This window comes from Phaseolus vulgaris, chromosome 6 (genome assembly GCF_000499845.2).
Source record: "Phaseolus vulgaris cultivar G19833 chromosome 6, P. vulgaris v2.0, whole genome shotgun sequence".
NCBI lineage: Eukaryota > Viridiplantae > Streptophyta > Magnoliopsida > Fabales > Fabaceae > Phaseolus > Phaseolus vulgaris.
Window position 1 is genome coordinate 23,607,709 of NC_023754.2, and position 16,429 is coordinate 23,624,137.

The window sequence follows — 16,429 nt, forward strand, 5'->3', positions numbered from 1 at the left end:
AAGATTCAATATGTGCTTTGCTGCTGCTACTACGTATGAGAGGTGGGGACCTTTCACATTCCACTTACTAGTAGTAAAGTGTGGTGAAAACCGAAAGAAAGTGGTTTTACTAAAAAAACAGAAATTTGTTGAGAAGTCACTTCACTTAACTGGAGAGAAAAGAAGTTAGGTGGGTGAGTCCATAATAACTAAAAAAATAAAAATATATTTATTGCCACAACTTTTGCCATACATAAGCAATCTCTACCACAAATAAATAAATAAAATATATAATACAAATACAGCAAAATCCATTTACAGTCATTTCAACTTAACCATCACGCACAACTAATTCAAGCTTCTTCTCATTATTATTGTGACTCACATTATTACAATAATTATTATTATTATTATTATTATAATTATTAGAAGCTCGAAACGATTCGTTTTGGGGTGGCTTTTTCCTGTACTTGAACAAATAAAGTAGCGCCGAAGCCACTAACAGGACGCCACCTGTGATTCCGCACACCAGACTCGCCGTCATCAGCGCCTGTCCCACGTGGCTTCTTCCGCCGCCGCCGCCGCCGACTCCCCACCACTGTGGCGGAAGGGACTCCGTCGCGTTCCGGACCGGAGCGTCGGAAGAGCCCTTGGTGGTGCTGAAGAAGGACCTCATCTCCGGCGAGGAATTGACCGGCGGCGAGGCCTGGAAGAAGAGGCCGTGCTCCGACGGCCGGAGATCGCGCCCGGCGGACGAACTTCCGGCGAGGAGTAGCGCGACCGTGACGAGGATCGCGGTTGCGAGTGCCGACGACATCAGAAGAAACGGGTTGAGCGTTTGCGAAAACACAAGAGAGCGGTAGTGACCGGTATGAACGCTATATATATATATATATATATATATATGTAAGTAAGTAAGCATAACTATTTAAATATTAAATTACTACTTAAAACAAATAGTTCAATTTACATATATTATTAATGTACATTTTTATATTAATCAAACATGTTTTATGTAACTTTAAAATATTTATTATCAGGTTTTAATATTTTTTTAGTTTAATAATTTAATTAGAAAATAAAATTATAGACTAGTATAAAAATACTCATCATTTTATTAATATTAATATATTATACTTTCATGAATCAAAGTAAAGCATTTTATATTAATGATTATAAAATTATTATTTTTCTTTACGGTAAATATATTTGTAGAATAATAATAATAATAAAGCAATGACTGCTGTAAAAATTAAGCAAGTACATACAATTTTTAAGCTAAATCTTGTTCTTATAACTACTTAGTAAATTCCGTTTTCTTTTACTATTTTATTTTTTATCTACTTTTTCTTCAATCTCTTGCTGTTTTAATTATACGCTTCAGATTAATTCATACACTGCAATTTTTAAAATCACTCACCATTATTTAGTTATAGTCATCTCTTTCTTTTATTTTCATTTCTTTTAAAATAGAGATGTCAGTGTCTCTTTTCCACAATTATTTCATAATTTTTTAAGAATCTTATTTTTTTAAATTATATTTTTTAAAAGAAAAAATAAATTGTGTTGTTTGAAACTGAAAGAGTGTGTTGTGTATTAGTATTTCTTGTTGGGTTGCTTAGGTTTTAAGCGTTTTCTTACCTGTCACTCTCGCCGCTTTCTCTATTGTCTTCTCCACGTTACTGTTTTCTACTTTCTTTCATTTTCAATTTTCCCTTTATCATGTTAAAATTACACCTTTTTTTCTGTTACTTTAATTCTTAGTTTATGAAGTACTATTAAAGTTCAGTCTCTAATGCTGTTAGAATATTTTACAAGACATCATTGTTTCTTCTTTGTGAATCCTAGAAGTTTCACAATTAAATAACAAAATTGAAAGGGGCTAACATATGTTTCTTCATTCATGATTCTAGGTTTGGCTTATCTTTTTATAGGATGATAATCCTTATTCACATAATTCAGAATTTGGCAAAAGAAAATATGCTGCTGCCCTCAACAAAGTGGACTCTACCAGATTGCCACTTGCTTGGTTGTTCAATTCTGTATAGATCAAGAACACAATGTATCATTGCAATTTACTAATACAGAATAGCTACAGCTACTGAAGCTGCTGGATGAATATTATTAAAAGCACCAAATGAAAATGTTTTGTATTTTTTCAGACAAATGGAACTACTACTCTGCAATCTGCACTAGAGAATCTCAGTAGACTTCAACATGCCATTGTTTGTTCTTCTTAAGTTGAGAAAGCTTCTCTTCCCAACTTTCTCCTCTTTGCTCAGCAACCCTCTTCAGTGTGTCTTGGATCCCAGGCATCATCCCTCTTAGACCACAGAAATAGATGTGGGCCCCGTTATCCAGGAGTTTGAAGATTTCATCACTATACTCCTCAATCTTATCCTGAACATACATTTTCCCCCCTTTCTTGTTCTTTTGTTCTCTGCTAAGGGCTCGATCAAAGCGGAAATTGTTTGGATAATCCTTGAGGTATTTACTGAATTCGTCATCATAGAGAAGACTGTCAGAGTTGGCAACGCCAAGGAAAAGCCATGCTAGTCCACCGAACTTGTATGTAGGGACAGATTCCATGAACATTCGACGTAGATAGCCTCTGAATGGAGCAACACCAGTGCCAGTGGCAATCATTATATGGGTAGCATTAGGGTCTTCCTCGGGCAAAAGCATTATCTTCCCTGAAGGGCCTGCCAAAAAATTGTAGATGACTCAATTCCTACCCAGAGAGATGCAAGTTCACCAACATTCACAATGCATGGTACATGACAGTTGACATCCAAGACCAGTTAACCCATTGCAAGTTGGCAAGGAAATCACCAAACTCGAGTAGGTTTTGTTATGCATCCTTCTATATCATTACCACAAAATTATACAATGAGCATTTCAATTATGAGAAATTTAGCACTGGACACAATAATTACTAGGAATGAATAACACACCTTGGTTCCTAAGAACAACAAATGTGAATTGATCATGTTTATGGGCTAACAAGTCTAGTGTTGAAGACTTGATATAATGCTATTTGTGATTTTTATGGAACAGGAGATATTTTACTTTTACAGGGACTGTTGTGCTCCCCACCAAATTTCAAAGACAAATTTGGGGAGTTATTCTAAATTTTATGACATCAAATATTGATTAGGTGACAATATAGAATTTATCAAACCTTACAAGCATTACTTAGGCTGTATCACTAGGCGATGTGGAACAAAACATACCCCCTCACAACCAGCATAATGAAAGCATTGAAGACGGAAATGAAGCCAATCCAAACAGGCTGGAATTAAATTAGGACCTCTCATGCCTTTGGCTGTTAGACTGGAGCATGGCCAAAACAAATGTCTTTAAGATGGATCTAAGCTTGAATTTGAGCTTAGAGTCTAACTCAACCCCACAAAACCAACATATATTGTTAGGATTGCACAATAATATAACCATTATCTGGGCAATGTGAAACTAAACATGTCCCCTCCCACCCAGCACAATGAACTTGCTGGTGGCTGCAATGAAGGCAGTCCAAAGAGACTGCCACTTAGATGTGCTTGGGTGGCCACAATTAAGGTGGCGTTCCAACATGGACAAATCAAAATAAAAGAAAAAAGGAAGAATGAATGGCCACTATATTTAATGGAATGTGGAAACTTCACATTGCAAAAATCAAATAGGGGTAGAACAATAACAACCAAAACTTTCTAACTCATACTCATGAAGAATATGGAAATGCAGTCATGCACTAACCGGTAAACTATTGTACAATATACTTTCTCCTTATTTGGTTTATAACATTTCTTTACCATGCTCTGTACGGTAAGAGTTTGATGTTAACCAATACACCAAGTCTTAAAACTTAAGAGGTGCTAAATTGTGAAAACCCGGTTCACTAGTATACTGCATGAAATGAAAACCATTCAGAGAATTTAAGCACATCAAATCACCTTGTCTGTCCAATTTCAAATCATTGTTCACGAAAATGAAGTTTTTTTTCTCAATCACGACATCTATCGTTTAAGAAAGTTGCTACCTTCACATACAGATCACCACTCACAGCATAAATTCCAATTGATTAATCAGAAAACAAATCGCAGTCAACAAGCTATTTTCCAACATTATATTGAGGAAATATATATTAGAAAACACACTCTGGGAAGGTGCGTAGAACACACCTATAGTAACAGGAAAAACAAGAAACAACTGAGAAAAACAGCACAAATATATAAAAGATTACAACTTGAGCATGTTGCACCAAGGCATCACTTTGTTGGAATACAAATTTTGGGAAGTTACAGAAGAAATTAGAGATTATGTCAACCTTTGCGGGTGTAAAAAGAGTTAGCCCTTACTTACCTGTGATTTTAATTTTGTCTCCAGGCTTTGAGTTACACAGAAAATTGCTACAAATGCCATTCTTGGACGGATCTTCCTTTCCTGTCTCAGGATCATAATAAACAGCACGACGCACACACAAGCTGGCTGTTTTACCATCAAAAAAATCACCATACCTCGTGGAAGCAATCGAATATAGTCGAACATTATGGGGTGCCCCGGGTTTCTTCGGATTTTCGCCCTGCCACCCATGCAAAGTGGTATTATTACAAGTTGTGAAATTATTTTAGAGTTTTAACTGCATTAACACTTACATCTGACCCGACAAAAGAAAAAGAAAAAGAATGCTTTATACATGAATTAATAAGCCCAAAAGGCACCATTAGTTTTGAGATGGAAGGTGGTGAGGGGAGACAGAATCAGCTTAAATTCTGAAGATGACTATTAATCATAGAGTTCTATAATAGGAAATGAAACATAATTGAACATTGTAAATATTTAAAACCCATTCCTTTCATCAAGATTAATTTATTCAGAAAATCTGAAGACAAAGATCAATCATCATGGATTAGCAGCAGTTATCAGAAAGAATGAGGAGGAAGCATAGAATAACAATCAGTAATGAGTCACTCACTGGAGGAATAACACCATAACTCTGTCCTTCCCAGTAGGGGACATTTCCACCATGATCAATCACAATATGACAAGTTTCCCCAGGAGCTTTCGGTCCCACAAGCCTGTCAACCGAAACAATTGTTGCTGTATAGGGTTCTTTAGGCTTGTACAAGTTCAATGGAGTTTCTTTAGCATCTTCCAGATCTAAAGGTGAGACAGAAACTTTGGGTACACTTGCTTGTTGCACTGACATGCATACCACATTCTGACTTCTTAAACGAGAGCTGTTAGCCTTCAAGTCCAAAGTTAATACTGGTGACCATGACTTATCCCAAAAGTTTAAGTTAGGGGCCTGCAACGTCAAGTGTAGTTTTCTTTAAAAATAAACAGAATCTCTTATAGTAACAACTGCAGTATTATGTTCTTAGTTCTTTGAAAATCAATTAATATATAATAACAAAAGTATCTATGGAAACAAGATTGTACAAACCTAACATACATGTGTTAAGTAGACGCTCTAACTAAAACACTACTGCTCTTGGAAAACCAAAATACATTAATGCTAAAGCCCTACATTTCTAATATAGAATTAAAAATACGCAGTTGCACCATACAAGTAGAAGATCATATATAATACCAAGTAAACCAACTACAACCAACAGCTTTTTTGTACCAAAAGATAAAACTTTCACCTTTGACCGATGTTTGTTCCACTCCATTACAGTTTTGCAGGTATAGAAATGAAGCAAATCAAATATATAGTAAAACATAGCTCTTTGGCCCCTTTTTAAACTCACTCAGTAATAAACATGTCATCCACTAATCTCTGTAATTGAACTTGATCCCTCGAGGTATTCCAACAGTCATACCAAATCAACATACTCATAAAAATCTAGCATAACTCGTATTCTTCAGATAGTTGGATCGATTATTTAACAAGAGACAACCAGCAGAAGTATCAAATAAGTTCCAAAGACAAAAGGAAGACAAAACGAAACAAGAGTACTATCAAACCTTGAACGCAGATCTTCTGAGAGACAAATCACTGCTAACAGGAACAGTTACAGCCACCTGCTAAACCCCATAAAAGTCTTAGTACTGGTTAATTAAATTTCATTCACCAACTGAAGAAATAAACCCTCTTTTAAAACTCCACTCGGGTTAAATTTCTCAGCTTTGACTTTCTACGAACACATCTCCACGCACCAAAAAAAAAAACGGAAAATAGAGCAAAAAGAAAGTAAAAATGAAAAGTTGGAATTTTGATTCCGATCGGAGTGACCCATTTATTCTTGGAAGCCAAAAAGAGTGAGAACGTGGAGAAAAGGAAGTGAGTGAAAGAAAGGGAAGTACCTGAGACAAAGTCAAATGAAACATCCTGAGATCAAGAACAAAGAATCTGCAGTGGCTATCTGAGAAGAAGATGTGATTGGAAAAAGGGTAGATTTGAAAAAGAGAGAAGTTCTAAAGAGGGTCTAATATAAGGAAGGTAGCACACCAATGACTGTTGAAACTGGTCTTGGTTTTGGTTTTGGTTTTTTCGATGATCCTTTGGCGAAAGGGAAAGGTCGGGTTTTGTTTTGTTTGGCTCCTGGACTGTTACACCATCTCTTCTACCCACCTTCTCCTCTAATAGGCTGCTGCTATACTTATATCAATTTACGAGTACTTCAAAATTAAATACTATTAATACAATTATTAATTACTCATTAAATTAGCTTTATTGATTACTATTTAAAAAATATTACAAGTATATAATATTGTCGTCATTATTAAATACTTTTCAAAATATTTTTGTCATTATTTATTAACAAATATACCTATAATATTTCGTAAAATCCAAAAATGAAAAATATTATGAAAATGAGCATCTATAAAGAGAGTAATTAGTGATATTTTTTATTATTAAATGAAGTACTATAAACTAAAAAACTTGTGTTTTTTTCTATTTTTTAATATGATTTATAATTGTTTAAAATTGAATTAATAGTTATTATAATATTATTTTTATATTCTATAAAAAAATATGTTTAAATTAAATAAATTTATTGTAAGTGATAAAATTCTTTTTTTCAAATATTTAACTGTTTGATTTTATATACTCGAAAAGTTTTATAAAAGTAAAACCTACTAAAATATTTCGGAAATTTTCGAAAGATAAGAGCGACAGTAAAGTGAATTTGAATTGTAAAACAGATAATTCTTAATGTGATAATTGATGCAATATCTAACAAATTTGCTATTATCGAAACATTAACCTGCCAAGTAATGGAACTAAACCACTTTAATTAAAAGAGAGCATATATAGAAACTTTTTAATCCATTAAAAAACATTTTAAGGATGAATATTTTTGGATTAATAACCATCCACTAAAAATTGACGTAGTAAAAAAAAGAATTATTTATGCATATTACGAAGGGATGTGGGATAATATTGTAATTTTATTATGTAAAAATCATTTGTCTATAATTTATAAAATGAGTTATTTTTAGTTTATTTTTTATTTACTAAAATATATTTATAATCTATTATTATTACAGTTCGATTTGTAGGCAATGTTTGGAAGATCATAACACAAAATTCAGTAGTTATATGGTTGATAGAAGCAAAGTTAGTATTCTTATACACCTTACATATAACATCATTACTTGAGAACAAGATGAATTTTATATTTTGACAAAAAATATAAGGGTTTTAAGATAAGTGAACAACACTCACACAAGTACCAATTTCTGAATAACGAGACGTTGTAGTTGCTAATAAAATACGACCAAGTTGAAGAGGGGTGAATTGAACCATTAAAACAATTCTACTTAAAAGATATAATATCGATGAAAGATTACAGAGTGAAAGTAAAAACGTTCAACTGCAACAAAAGTCAAATAACACGCTGATAAAAAAAATAAATCAATTACTCTCAATTTCATGTCAATATTAACATATAATCCTTAAATGCATGTAAAAAAATTCAAATATAGGAGTGGAAATAAAATAACAACAAAAAATTATGGTAAGTTTCATATAAAATTCTCGTAATACAGTAAAACCTACCAGTAAGTAAAATAAGACTTCGTAGAATAATCTGTGAATTGGATATTACCTTACAGAAACACCCTACACAAACAAACAATTATGACAAACAAGACGTTGAAAATTAATAGTTTACTAAGAGAAAGGGTACCCGTGAACTACTTATCTTTTTTTCAATAGCAATGATAATTATCTGGATGATATTAAAATTGTACAAGACAATTAAATTAAAGAGAGCTTCCACATTATCAGATTTCAAAGCTATGATCCAATAACAAATATTTCCTCCAGCAAAATTGAAAGGTAGTTCAATTTGGTATAAAGTGGCACCAAAAAAATTACACTAAAAAAACTACTTAGTACTTAACAGGAGCAAGAATATCAAGTTGAGAACCGAGTTTCTCATCAGCAACCTTCTCGGCTTTCACCCTCAACTTGTTGAGCTGCTTCTTTCTCTCGTAAACCAACCCTGCCTTATCCTTTCTCTTCTTCTCCAACTCCTGTGAGCAATAATAAAACAATTAATCACATAACCAAACAAATAATTTGAAAAAAGCATAACATTAACAGCACATACGCATAAAATTTACAACAATCTACTTTTCATTCCCTACAAGATTGAACAAGAACAACTTTTCTTCTAAATGTGCACATCATATTAAATAATAGCAACTGTAATTACCTATTTTCCAAAAATCCATATTGGCACAATTATAATAATAATGGATAAATAGCACAAATACATGTTTTTTTTACCAATGGGAACATCCATACTACATAAATAGTAATGATGGCAACCTACAGTCTCAAATTCCATCTTTGCCCAATAACAAGAGTAAATTAATAACATTTAAATAGCAAACAAACATATATTCTTCACACTGGGCAAAGAGATAACATTGGAAGTATGGCAAACACTTTCAGAGAATATAAAATTGAAATTAGAGCATCATAAGCTAACAAAGCAAAAACTTACCCTGATGGTATCGTAGTAGCTCCATCCGACTTCAGATGATAACCTTCCAAGCACACAATACTTGTGTCCTTTCTGGAGCCTCAAAACCCTGATTCCAATTTCCAACAATTAGCTCAATGTTCCAAAGATAAACAACGTCATTAATTGAATGTAATATAGTTCGACAGGCAACCCCTAACATAACATCCAATTACAAAGAACTAGCCTCTAAAATCATAAAAGAACCATTTATGATTCCTTGCAAACACGTGAACAATTAACTTATAGTACATTCTTAGAAAAAACACAAAAAGTTCGGGAGGAAAAGAGACATACTTGAGAGCATCAGGAACAACCATTCTCTTGGTCTTGTCATAAGGAGGAGGGATTCCCTCGTAAACCTTCAAACGATCAAGAGCAGCTTCGCCACGCTTTGTCTTGTGCGGTATCATTCTACAAAACAAAACAAACTTTAAAAACATCACACAAGGAGTTAAAACAAAGAGAGTAGACACACAACTTAAAAGCCCCGAACATAAACAAGCATTTTCGTAAAAAGAAAGAAAGAAGAAACACTTGAAGAGATAAAAGTGCAGACCCACGAACGGTACGCCAGAAGATCTTAGCGGGGGCGCGGAAATGGATTGGGCCATGAGAAGGTTTGGTGTTCATGCGTTTACGGAGGAATCTCATGTACTTCATCTTCTGCCTCACGAGGCCGCCGGAGATGCAGATCTCTTCGCACCGCACCACCACCACTTTCTGCCCATTGAGCAGCTCCTTCGCCACGATGGACGCGAGTCGACCCAGCATGTGGTGCCGCGCGTCAACCACCACCCTCTTCGCGCAGATTCCCGAACCTGACACCATTTTCACTTACCACACTGCACAGCACAATGGCACAAACCCTCTTCTCTCACGGTGCTGGGTGGTTAAGGAGGAGAAGGGGGAGAACATTAGGGTTTTTGAAGTTGCCTCTGGGCTTGGTTTTTGGGCCAAGCCCAAATCACACAACATAGCTTTATATTTACCTATTTGTCATTTAGGTTTTTTAATCCCATTCAACATAAAACTTTCAAATTCTCATATTTAGTGTTTAGGAATGTGAGAAATCTTGTTCAACCACACCTACATATTTATGTAATTAACATACACTTATTCCCTTCATATTCAAACATGAAATATAAACAAAAATAACTATTTTTAGCAATGATTGAGAAAGTACTTAATAACATTTAATATTATTTATTGTATATAGAATAAATTTTATTCTAAAATATTTTGTATAGAAACTTGATACAAAAGTTTTCTTTTGAAAGATATTATCAAATAAAGTAAAAAAAATAAAAACTTCTTTGCATTTAAGTTCGTTAAACTTTGCTTTTTTATAACTTAAGAATTGGTTTGGTTGAAAGCATAACAATTGGACTATGTAGAGTTTTGTTAGTGATAAATGCATTGTTTAAGTTGAGTTTTGAACCTAAAGAACCTATAATCTTGTATTGTGACAGTACATCAGTTACAGGGGTTGTGATAAAAAGTTTGTTTTCGGATATTCACAGAGTAAGTAACGTAGAAATCACCATTGAAATAGATTATAAAAAGTAGAAGGATCATTTTATAAAATCTAGGGTACATATAATATTTATGGGATCAAAAGTCTACACTCAAACTACCGTTTAAGCCCGTTTAAACTTTTGGGCTCGGTTAACTGAGGCCTTTGTCAAATGAGTTTTTTTTTTTCTGCACGTCCATACCTTCCTTCTGCACCTCAATACTTTTTTTTAATTTCAGTAATACTCTTTTGATTATGGTGGAGAGTATGAAATATTATTCTTCATTTTCAAGTGGTGATGGTTGTGTTTTTTTCGCTTATTTTACAATCTAAAAGCTACAAAATCCAAAAAATACAAATAAGGTACAAAAATGAAATACAAATATAAAAAAAAATATCTTCGCTCTCTAGAAAAATCTTTGGTTTTGAGGGTTCATAATTTGTTTCAGGTTGTAATAATCGTTTACTTTATGAAACCATTACAATATAACAATGGTTATTTTCTTGATAAAAATCTATGCGATGTTGCCTAAGAAAAAACTTTTGACTAAAATAAATTTAAGTCCTCATGTAAGTGTGGATTTATCTTATGAAGTAAATTAAAACATGTTAAATGATGAGACTGCTCTCTCAAATTATAGTTGGAGAAGAATGAAAATGTTGCGACTGAAAAAGAGTTATGCAATTAAAAGGGAAGTATAGATTTACAACTGAAATTATTTAAAAATATGATGTTATACTTCATTTATAATTATTTAAAAAAAACTGAGTTTTCACATTTATTATAGAGGTACAAGAAGAAGATATGGAGATAAAGAAATAATTTGTACATTCTAAAATACCCCTTTTTGTAAAGTTAAAAGATTAGGGTAGGTAAGTTTTTTCAGAGTGTAGAAAGTAAAACCCAAATTAAGGAATTTGAAAAGTGAACACAAAAGATGGGAGGTTGTGTCTTCCTGCACCCCCATCATTTAAAAAAAAAAACTGTTTACCCCTTTTGAAAATGATTTTCGAATTGTTTTTTTTTTAAATATTTCCAGAACATATTTTATTAATTCCAGATTCACCAATCTGAAAATCAGAAAAATATATTTCAGAAAGGATATTTCGTAATGATTTTTTATCTTCTGAATTTTCTGAATTTCCGAGAACAGAAACACCTTTGTTTACGGAATCCTTATTCCAAAATCACTTTTTTGTTTACAAAACCCATATTCTGGAATGACAGATTAATTTCGGTATTTCAAAATTGGTAGGGGTAGGAAGAAACTCGAAGATGAGATGGTATTGTTACGGAGATGATTAAACATGAGACTTTGGTATTTGCTGACTAGAAGAAGCCTGCAAGTCTGGTTCTCTTTTCCTTAACGAGGTCTTTTGAGCTGCATAGTGATTCTTTCCAATTTGATTTGGGCCTTGGGCTGTGGCCCATTTATCTTCTTACGTATTTCAACTTGTACCTCGTGGCACTCACGTATTTTATTTTGAGCTTGGAATTTTTATATATTTTTCGTAAGGAAGAATAACAATATTAATAATGGTAGTTAAATAAATTAAACACTGAATAGTTTTACTTAAAGTGAAGTATATGTATAACTGCTTTTATTACTTAAATAGGTTATTTCTGCTTATTTTAAAGTATAATTAAAGGAAAAATAAAACTAAAACTAAAATTTAAAATATAATTAAGGATAAATGTGAATATGAAATATGTACATGAGAAAACCCTTTTTATACATCATTACCTATAAATAATTTATATTTATCTTTTTATAATTTCAATCAAAGATAAAATAAAAATATGAAATATATATGTGCAAAAATGAAAAGTTTCAATACATAATGTTGTACATAAATAGTTTACACATTTTTTTACAATTTTAAATTATTTAATAACAAAATAAAAAATATGAAATGTATATCTTAAATTAAGGAATCTTATGTATGATTATAAATTAAATTAATTAAATTTCACTATGAATCTTTTAGTGAAACTATTTATCGGCAACTATTATTAGTATTAATTTTTCAATAATATTAATATATATATATAATATAAATGTTTTTCTTATTAATGTCATTTTAGTTCTAAGTATTATTATTATTATCATTATATATATATATATATATATATATTCATTCATATATATATATATATATATATTCATTCATATATTAGGATGAGAGGGGCTTTAATTATTTTTTAATAATACTTTTATTGTTAATAGCATTTTTTTCATATTAAGATATTATACACGTCGACTTGTATTACATTATTACCATGTTATAATGTAAAGTAATTATTTACTAGCGTCCCATCATGAATAATAATCATGTTAAAAAAAAAATTAAATTCTTAATAAAAAAATCTGACAAAGAAATCAAAATTATACAGATATTTGTAAGACTATTAGTCGTTTGATTCTTAATTTACTCAACTAAAACATAGTGGTAACTAAAATAACACCAATACAAAATACTTATAAGGCTTAAGCTTTCAAGCCAGTAAATCAAAATTGGTATCTAAACAACTTAAAATTAGTTAAGTATAAGTTAATTTTTAAAAACTAATTTTTTGCATTTAATTTTATGATTTTTTTTGTCTGAACAAATCTACTACTTTTAATAATTGAATAAAACATTTAGACATGTTTAGTTATAAATGACATTTGAAGCAAGCTTTGAAACATAAAAAATTAAAAATTTAATGAAATAAAAGATTAAGTAAGATGAAATTTAATTGCAATAGTTTTACTTACACAGTTAGATGTATTTGTGTTTTCAGTTTGCATGAATTACAATGTTTCTCAACAGAGGCAACTTAAACAAAACAGACCTTAATCATAAGAGTTTAACTCAAAATTTCATTAATCAAATCAGTAATCACTAACCCAGTTAGCTCAGGTAATCTTGATGATAAGCAATGAACATTAGAGAAGAACTTAATCTCCCGGTATAATAAATAGATAAAAAATATTAAAATATACAGTTTCAACCATTTTCTTGGTGTTGTATATAATTATGATTGAATCTATTTATAGATTTGGTTTTAGCGAAGAATAAGAATGAAGTGGGAGAAGTGATTGGTTCCTATTATTGGTGAAGAAACATTTTTCAATGATTTGATTCTTGAGCTATATATGTGTGTGTCGTTGGATGAACATGATTCTATATCTTCAATGGCAAGTGAGGGTTGTCAAAAATCAAAAGAACACTGTTGGCTTCTTCTTTTTAACATTATCTGCTTCTCACCGATTCTACCCAACCAATCATATCATTTTTGGCTAAACGTTCTTGGGATTTGTCTTATTGCACCCAAACTCCTTCATTTTTTTTTCACCCTTTTTACTTTTTATTTATCATAAGGTTTTGGATAATGGGTTCAGAACTGTTCTCAATCACTAACTTGTTATTTGTCCTTTTCTATCTGCCATTTTATTCGTTATCTCAGTAATAATAATGATGCTTAAAGTTAACATCACTATTTTTTTTAATGAGATCGGTTTCCTTAATTGTTGTAGTTAAATATGTTTTTCTTTATCTGAAATTTTTTTTTTTCCTAATTCAAACTTTAGATATTGGAATAAGAAAAACTATTGCTTTCTACGGATCAAACGAGTTTTTCCAGTAAAGCAAGCTTGTATAGGTTTTTCAAGTGTATGAGTGTGTCGAACCCTTGAAATGGTTTCAAATGCGATTTTTAATATAAAATGAAAGTAGAGTTTCGGCGGATAACAAAATTTGGAAGTTGAGAAAGAACAAAGTTAGGAGGAAATTAGGAAAAGTGAGTACACATAAAAACATGTTTGGGAATCTTATTCTGAAATGCAATAATGCTTTTGACCTCAGCAACTAATCAATCATGCGCAGGCCAGAATTTGAACTACCAAGAACCAGCTGAAAAGTTTACATTCATAACTCTTTTTCTGCAGTAAGAATTTTGTGATTAATTTAGAATGTGTCAAGGTTATAAGCCATCAACAGGTTCTTTTCTGGACACCAAAAACTTATTATTTGGCATTGTTCAACTGCGAAAGGAAGAGCAAAGTTTGTCTCTAGTTAATAATAGTAATAACATTCAGAGAAAAAAATCAACAAACTTTGTTCTGAAACATTTAATAATAAAAACGATATTTAATTTCATTCACAATTTCGAATAAAAGAAACCGTGTTTTTTTTTTTCCAGCAGAAGCCATTCTGAAACCTTGGGAGAGGAATGACCCTTTTTACTCCATTTTATTGAACATTATCATTCTGTCATTGACTATTGGTATGATATAATGTACACATTCGGTTGGATGTTTCAATAGAATGTTTTTAGATTTTGTTGCTTTTTTTTTTTTTTTTTTCTCATACAAACATCTTATAAACTCGTATATGAATTTTATGTTTAATATAAAATAAAGTTTATATATATTTATATACTATAAATATTTTAATATTCTAGTTTTATATGGATTTTTAATATTCTAGTTTATATGGATCTTCGATATAAAAAGTAATGATTAATTCACATAGATCAAATTAAATTCCTTCTCATTTTATTTTTATTTTTATTGTATATTTAGTGTTGAAGAGATCCTACAACTAAAGATGAAGACATTTTATTGTTAGACCTATCGTATCACTTGCTATCGGACCGATCAATTTTATAAAATTGAGTTAGATTTAAAGCTCACTTCTTAACATAGTGAAAAAATTTGATAATTCCAATTATCTTATTGGAAGCAACAAATTGAACATGTTATTAACTTCTATAAACTTTATAGATTTATTGTTAATCATGTGATTTTTTTTTTTTAAATACGATTGTGTTTCTAGAATTATGAAGTTCCAGAGCAAGATTATATTGGTAATGATGATTTTTTTAATATTCTTTGTTCTAGTTCTTGTTGTCTCAAGATGTCTATTAATTATAATTTATCTTTACTTACATAATTTAGTACATATTCCTTTCATTACTAAAACTCTTCTTAAATTTTAAACAATCTAATAACTCCAACTTGTGAGAGTTATCAACAGGAAACAAGAATTTGAATTAAAGGAAAATTATAAGGTAACTTAATTATAAGAACTAGAAAAAATGAAGAGAAATTTGCTCAATTCTTTTAGAAGTTAAAAAAAAATATTAACCGACTAAAATGGCTAATTAATTATAGTAGCTAGAGAGATTAAAGGTATTTACAATTAAACCTTTATAAACAATGAATTATTTTAAACTCCAACAAGTACTACTAATAAAATAATATTAAAGATTAGTTGTAGTAGTTCTTTAAGAATATTTAGGTTTGAACAAAAGAAAATTTCCTTTAGGATTTCTTGACTTCCAAGTCAATTGGTCAATCCATTCATATCCATTTTGTGTATAGTTTGGTGGTTCGTTGAAAATCGATATATTATCAAACCACTTAGGTATGAATTGGAATTTTAAGTCAAAATAATATATATATAACGTTAGGATTTACGAAAATATTAGAGACACGTAGAATTAATTTATTATTATAAAAAAAATATTGTAGTAAAATCATCAAAGATTTAAAAAATGATGATTCTTATCTTTTAACATCTGTGTTTAATTGTAAATAATAATAAAATAATATATTTGTATTAATCATTTTATATTTTTTATCAATATATTCTAGTTCATTTTTTTATGTCATAAATACTTGAATTAATTTTGTAGTTAGTCGGGATAAATAAGTTCTACATAATTAATATATATTATATATAAGATTATTATTTTGAGTAATATTTTCTTATTTAAATTTTCAAAATTAATTACTTAAGTACAACTTTATCTCTTTTATATTTATTATTTACATGCCAAAAGATAAGTTAATTTTATCTTTTTAAAATTATTTCATTTTTTATTAATTATATAGTTGGTCACTTAATATTTAAAAATAATAAAATATTTAAATTATTCAGAAATACTGTGTTTAAAAAATATTTTATT

At 30.6% G+C, this 16,429-nt stretch overlaps 3 protein-coding genes across 4 annotated transcripts; all 3 read right to left on the reverse strand.

Annotated features, from left to right (window-relative positions):
* Window positions 1-185: 185 nt before the first annotated feature.
* On the reverse strand, window positions 186-856 carry LOC137832037 (uncharacterized). The gene has a single exon (XM_068640010.1). The coding sequence runs from the start codon at window positions 794-796 to the stop codon at window positions 311-313; it is 486 nt and encodes a 161-aa protein (XP_068496111.1). The 5' UTR covers window positions 797-856; the 3' UTR covers window positions 186-310.
* Window positions 857-1,971: 1,115 nt separating this feature from the next.
* Window positions 1,972-6,583, reverse strand: LOC137832036 (ferredoxin--NADP reductase, root isozyme, chloroplastic). 2 transcript variants are annotated; one of them, XM_068640009.1, is made up of 5 exons: window positions 6,286-6,583; window positions 5,947-6,003; window positions 4,952-5,284; window positions 4,339-4,558; window positions 1,972-2,681 (listed from the first exon to the last, which is right to left on the reverse strand). In XM_068640009.1, exons 1-5 carry the CDS (start codon window positions 6,307-6,309, stop codon window positions 2,182-2,184), a joined length of 1,134 nt encoding a protein of 377 aa, XP_068496110.1. In that variant the 5' UTR covers window positions 6,310-6,583; the 3' UTR covers window positions 1,972-2,181. The 2 variants fall into 2 exon arrangements, with proteins under 2 accessions (XP_068496110.1, XP_068496109.1); XM_068640008.1 differs by having other exon boundaries at window positions 5,947-6,006; window positions 6,286-6,560.
* Window positions 6,584-8,185: 1,602 nt separating this feature from the next.
* On the reverse strand, window positions 8,186-9,915 carry LOC137832038 (large ribosomal subunit protein uL13w). Its single transcript, XM_068640011.1, has 4 exons — window positions 9,517-9,915; window positions 9,255-9,371; window positions 8,940-9,027; window positions 8,186-8,463 (listed from the first exon to the last, which is right to left on the reverse strand). Exons 1-4 carry the CDS (start codon window positions 9,786-9,788, stop codon window positions 8,320-8,322), a joined length of 621 nt encoding a protein of 206 aa, XP_068496112.1. The 5' UTR covers window positions 9,789-9,915; the 3' UTR covers window positions 8,186-8,319.
* Window positions 9,916-16,429: the final 6,514 nt, after the last annotated feature.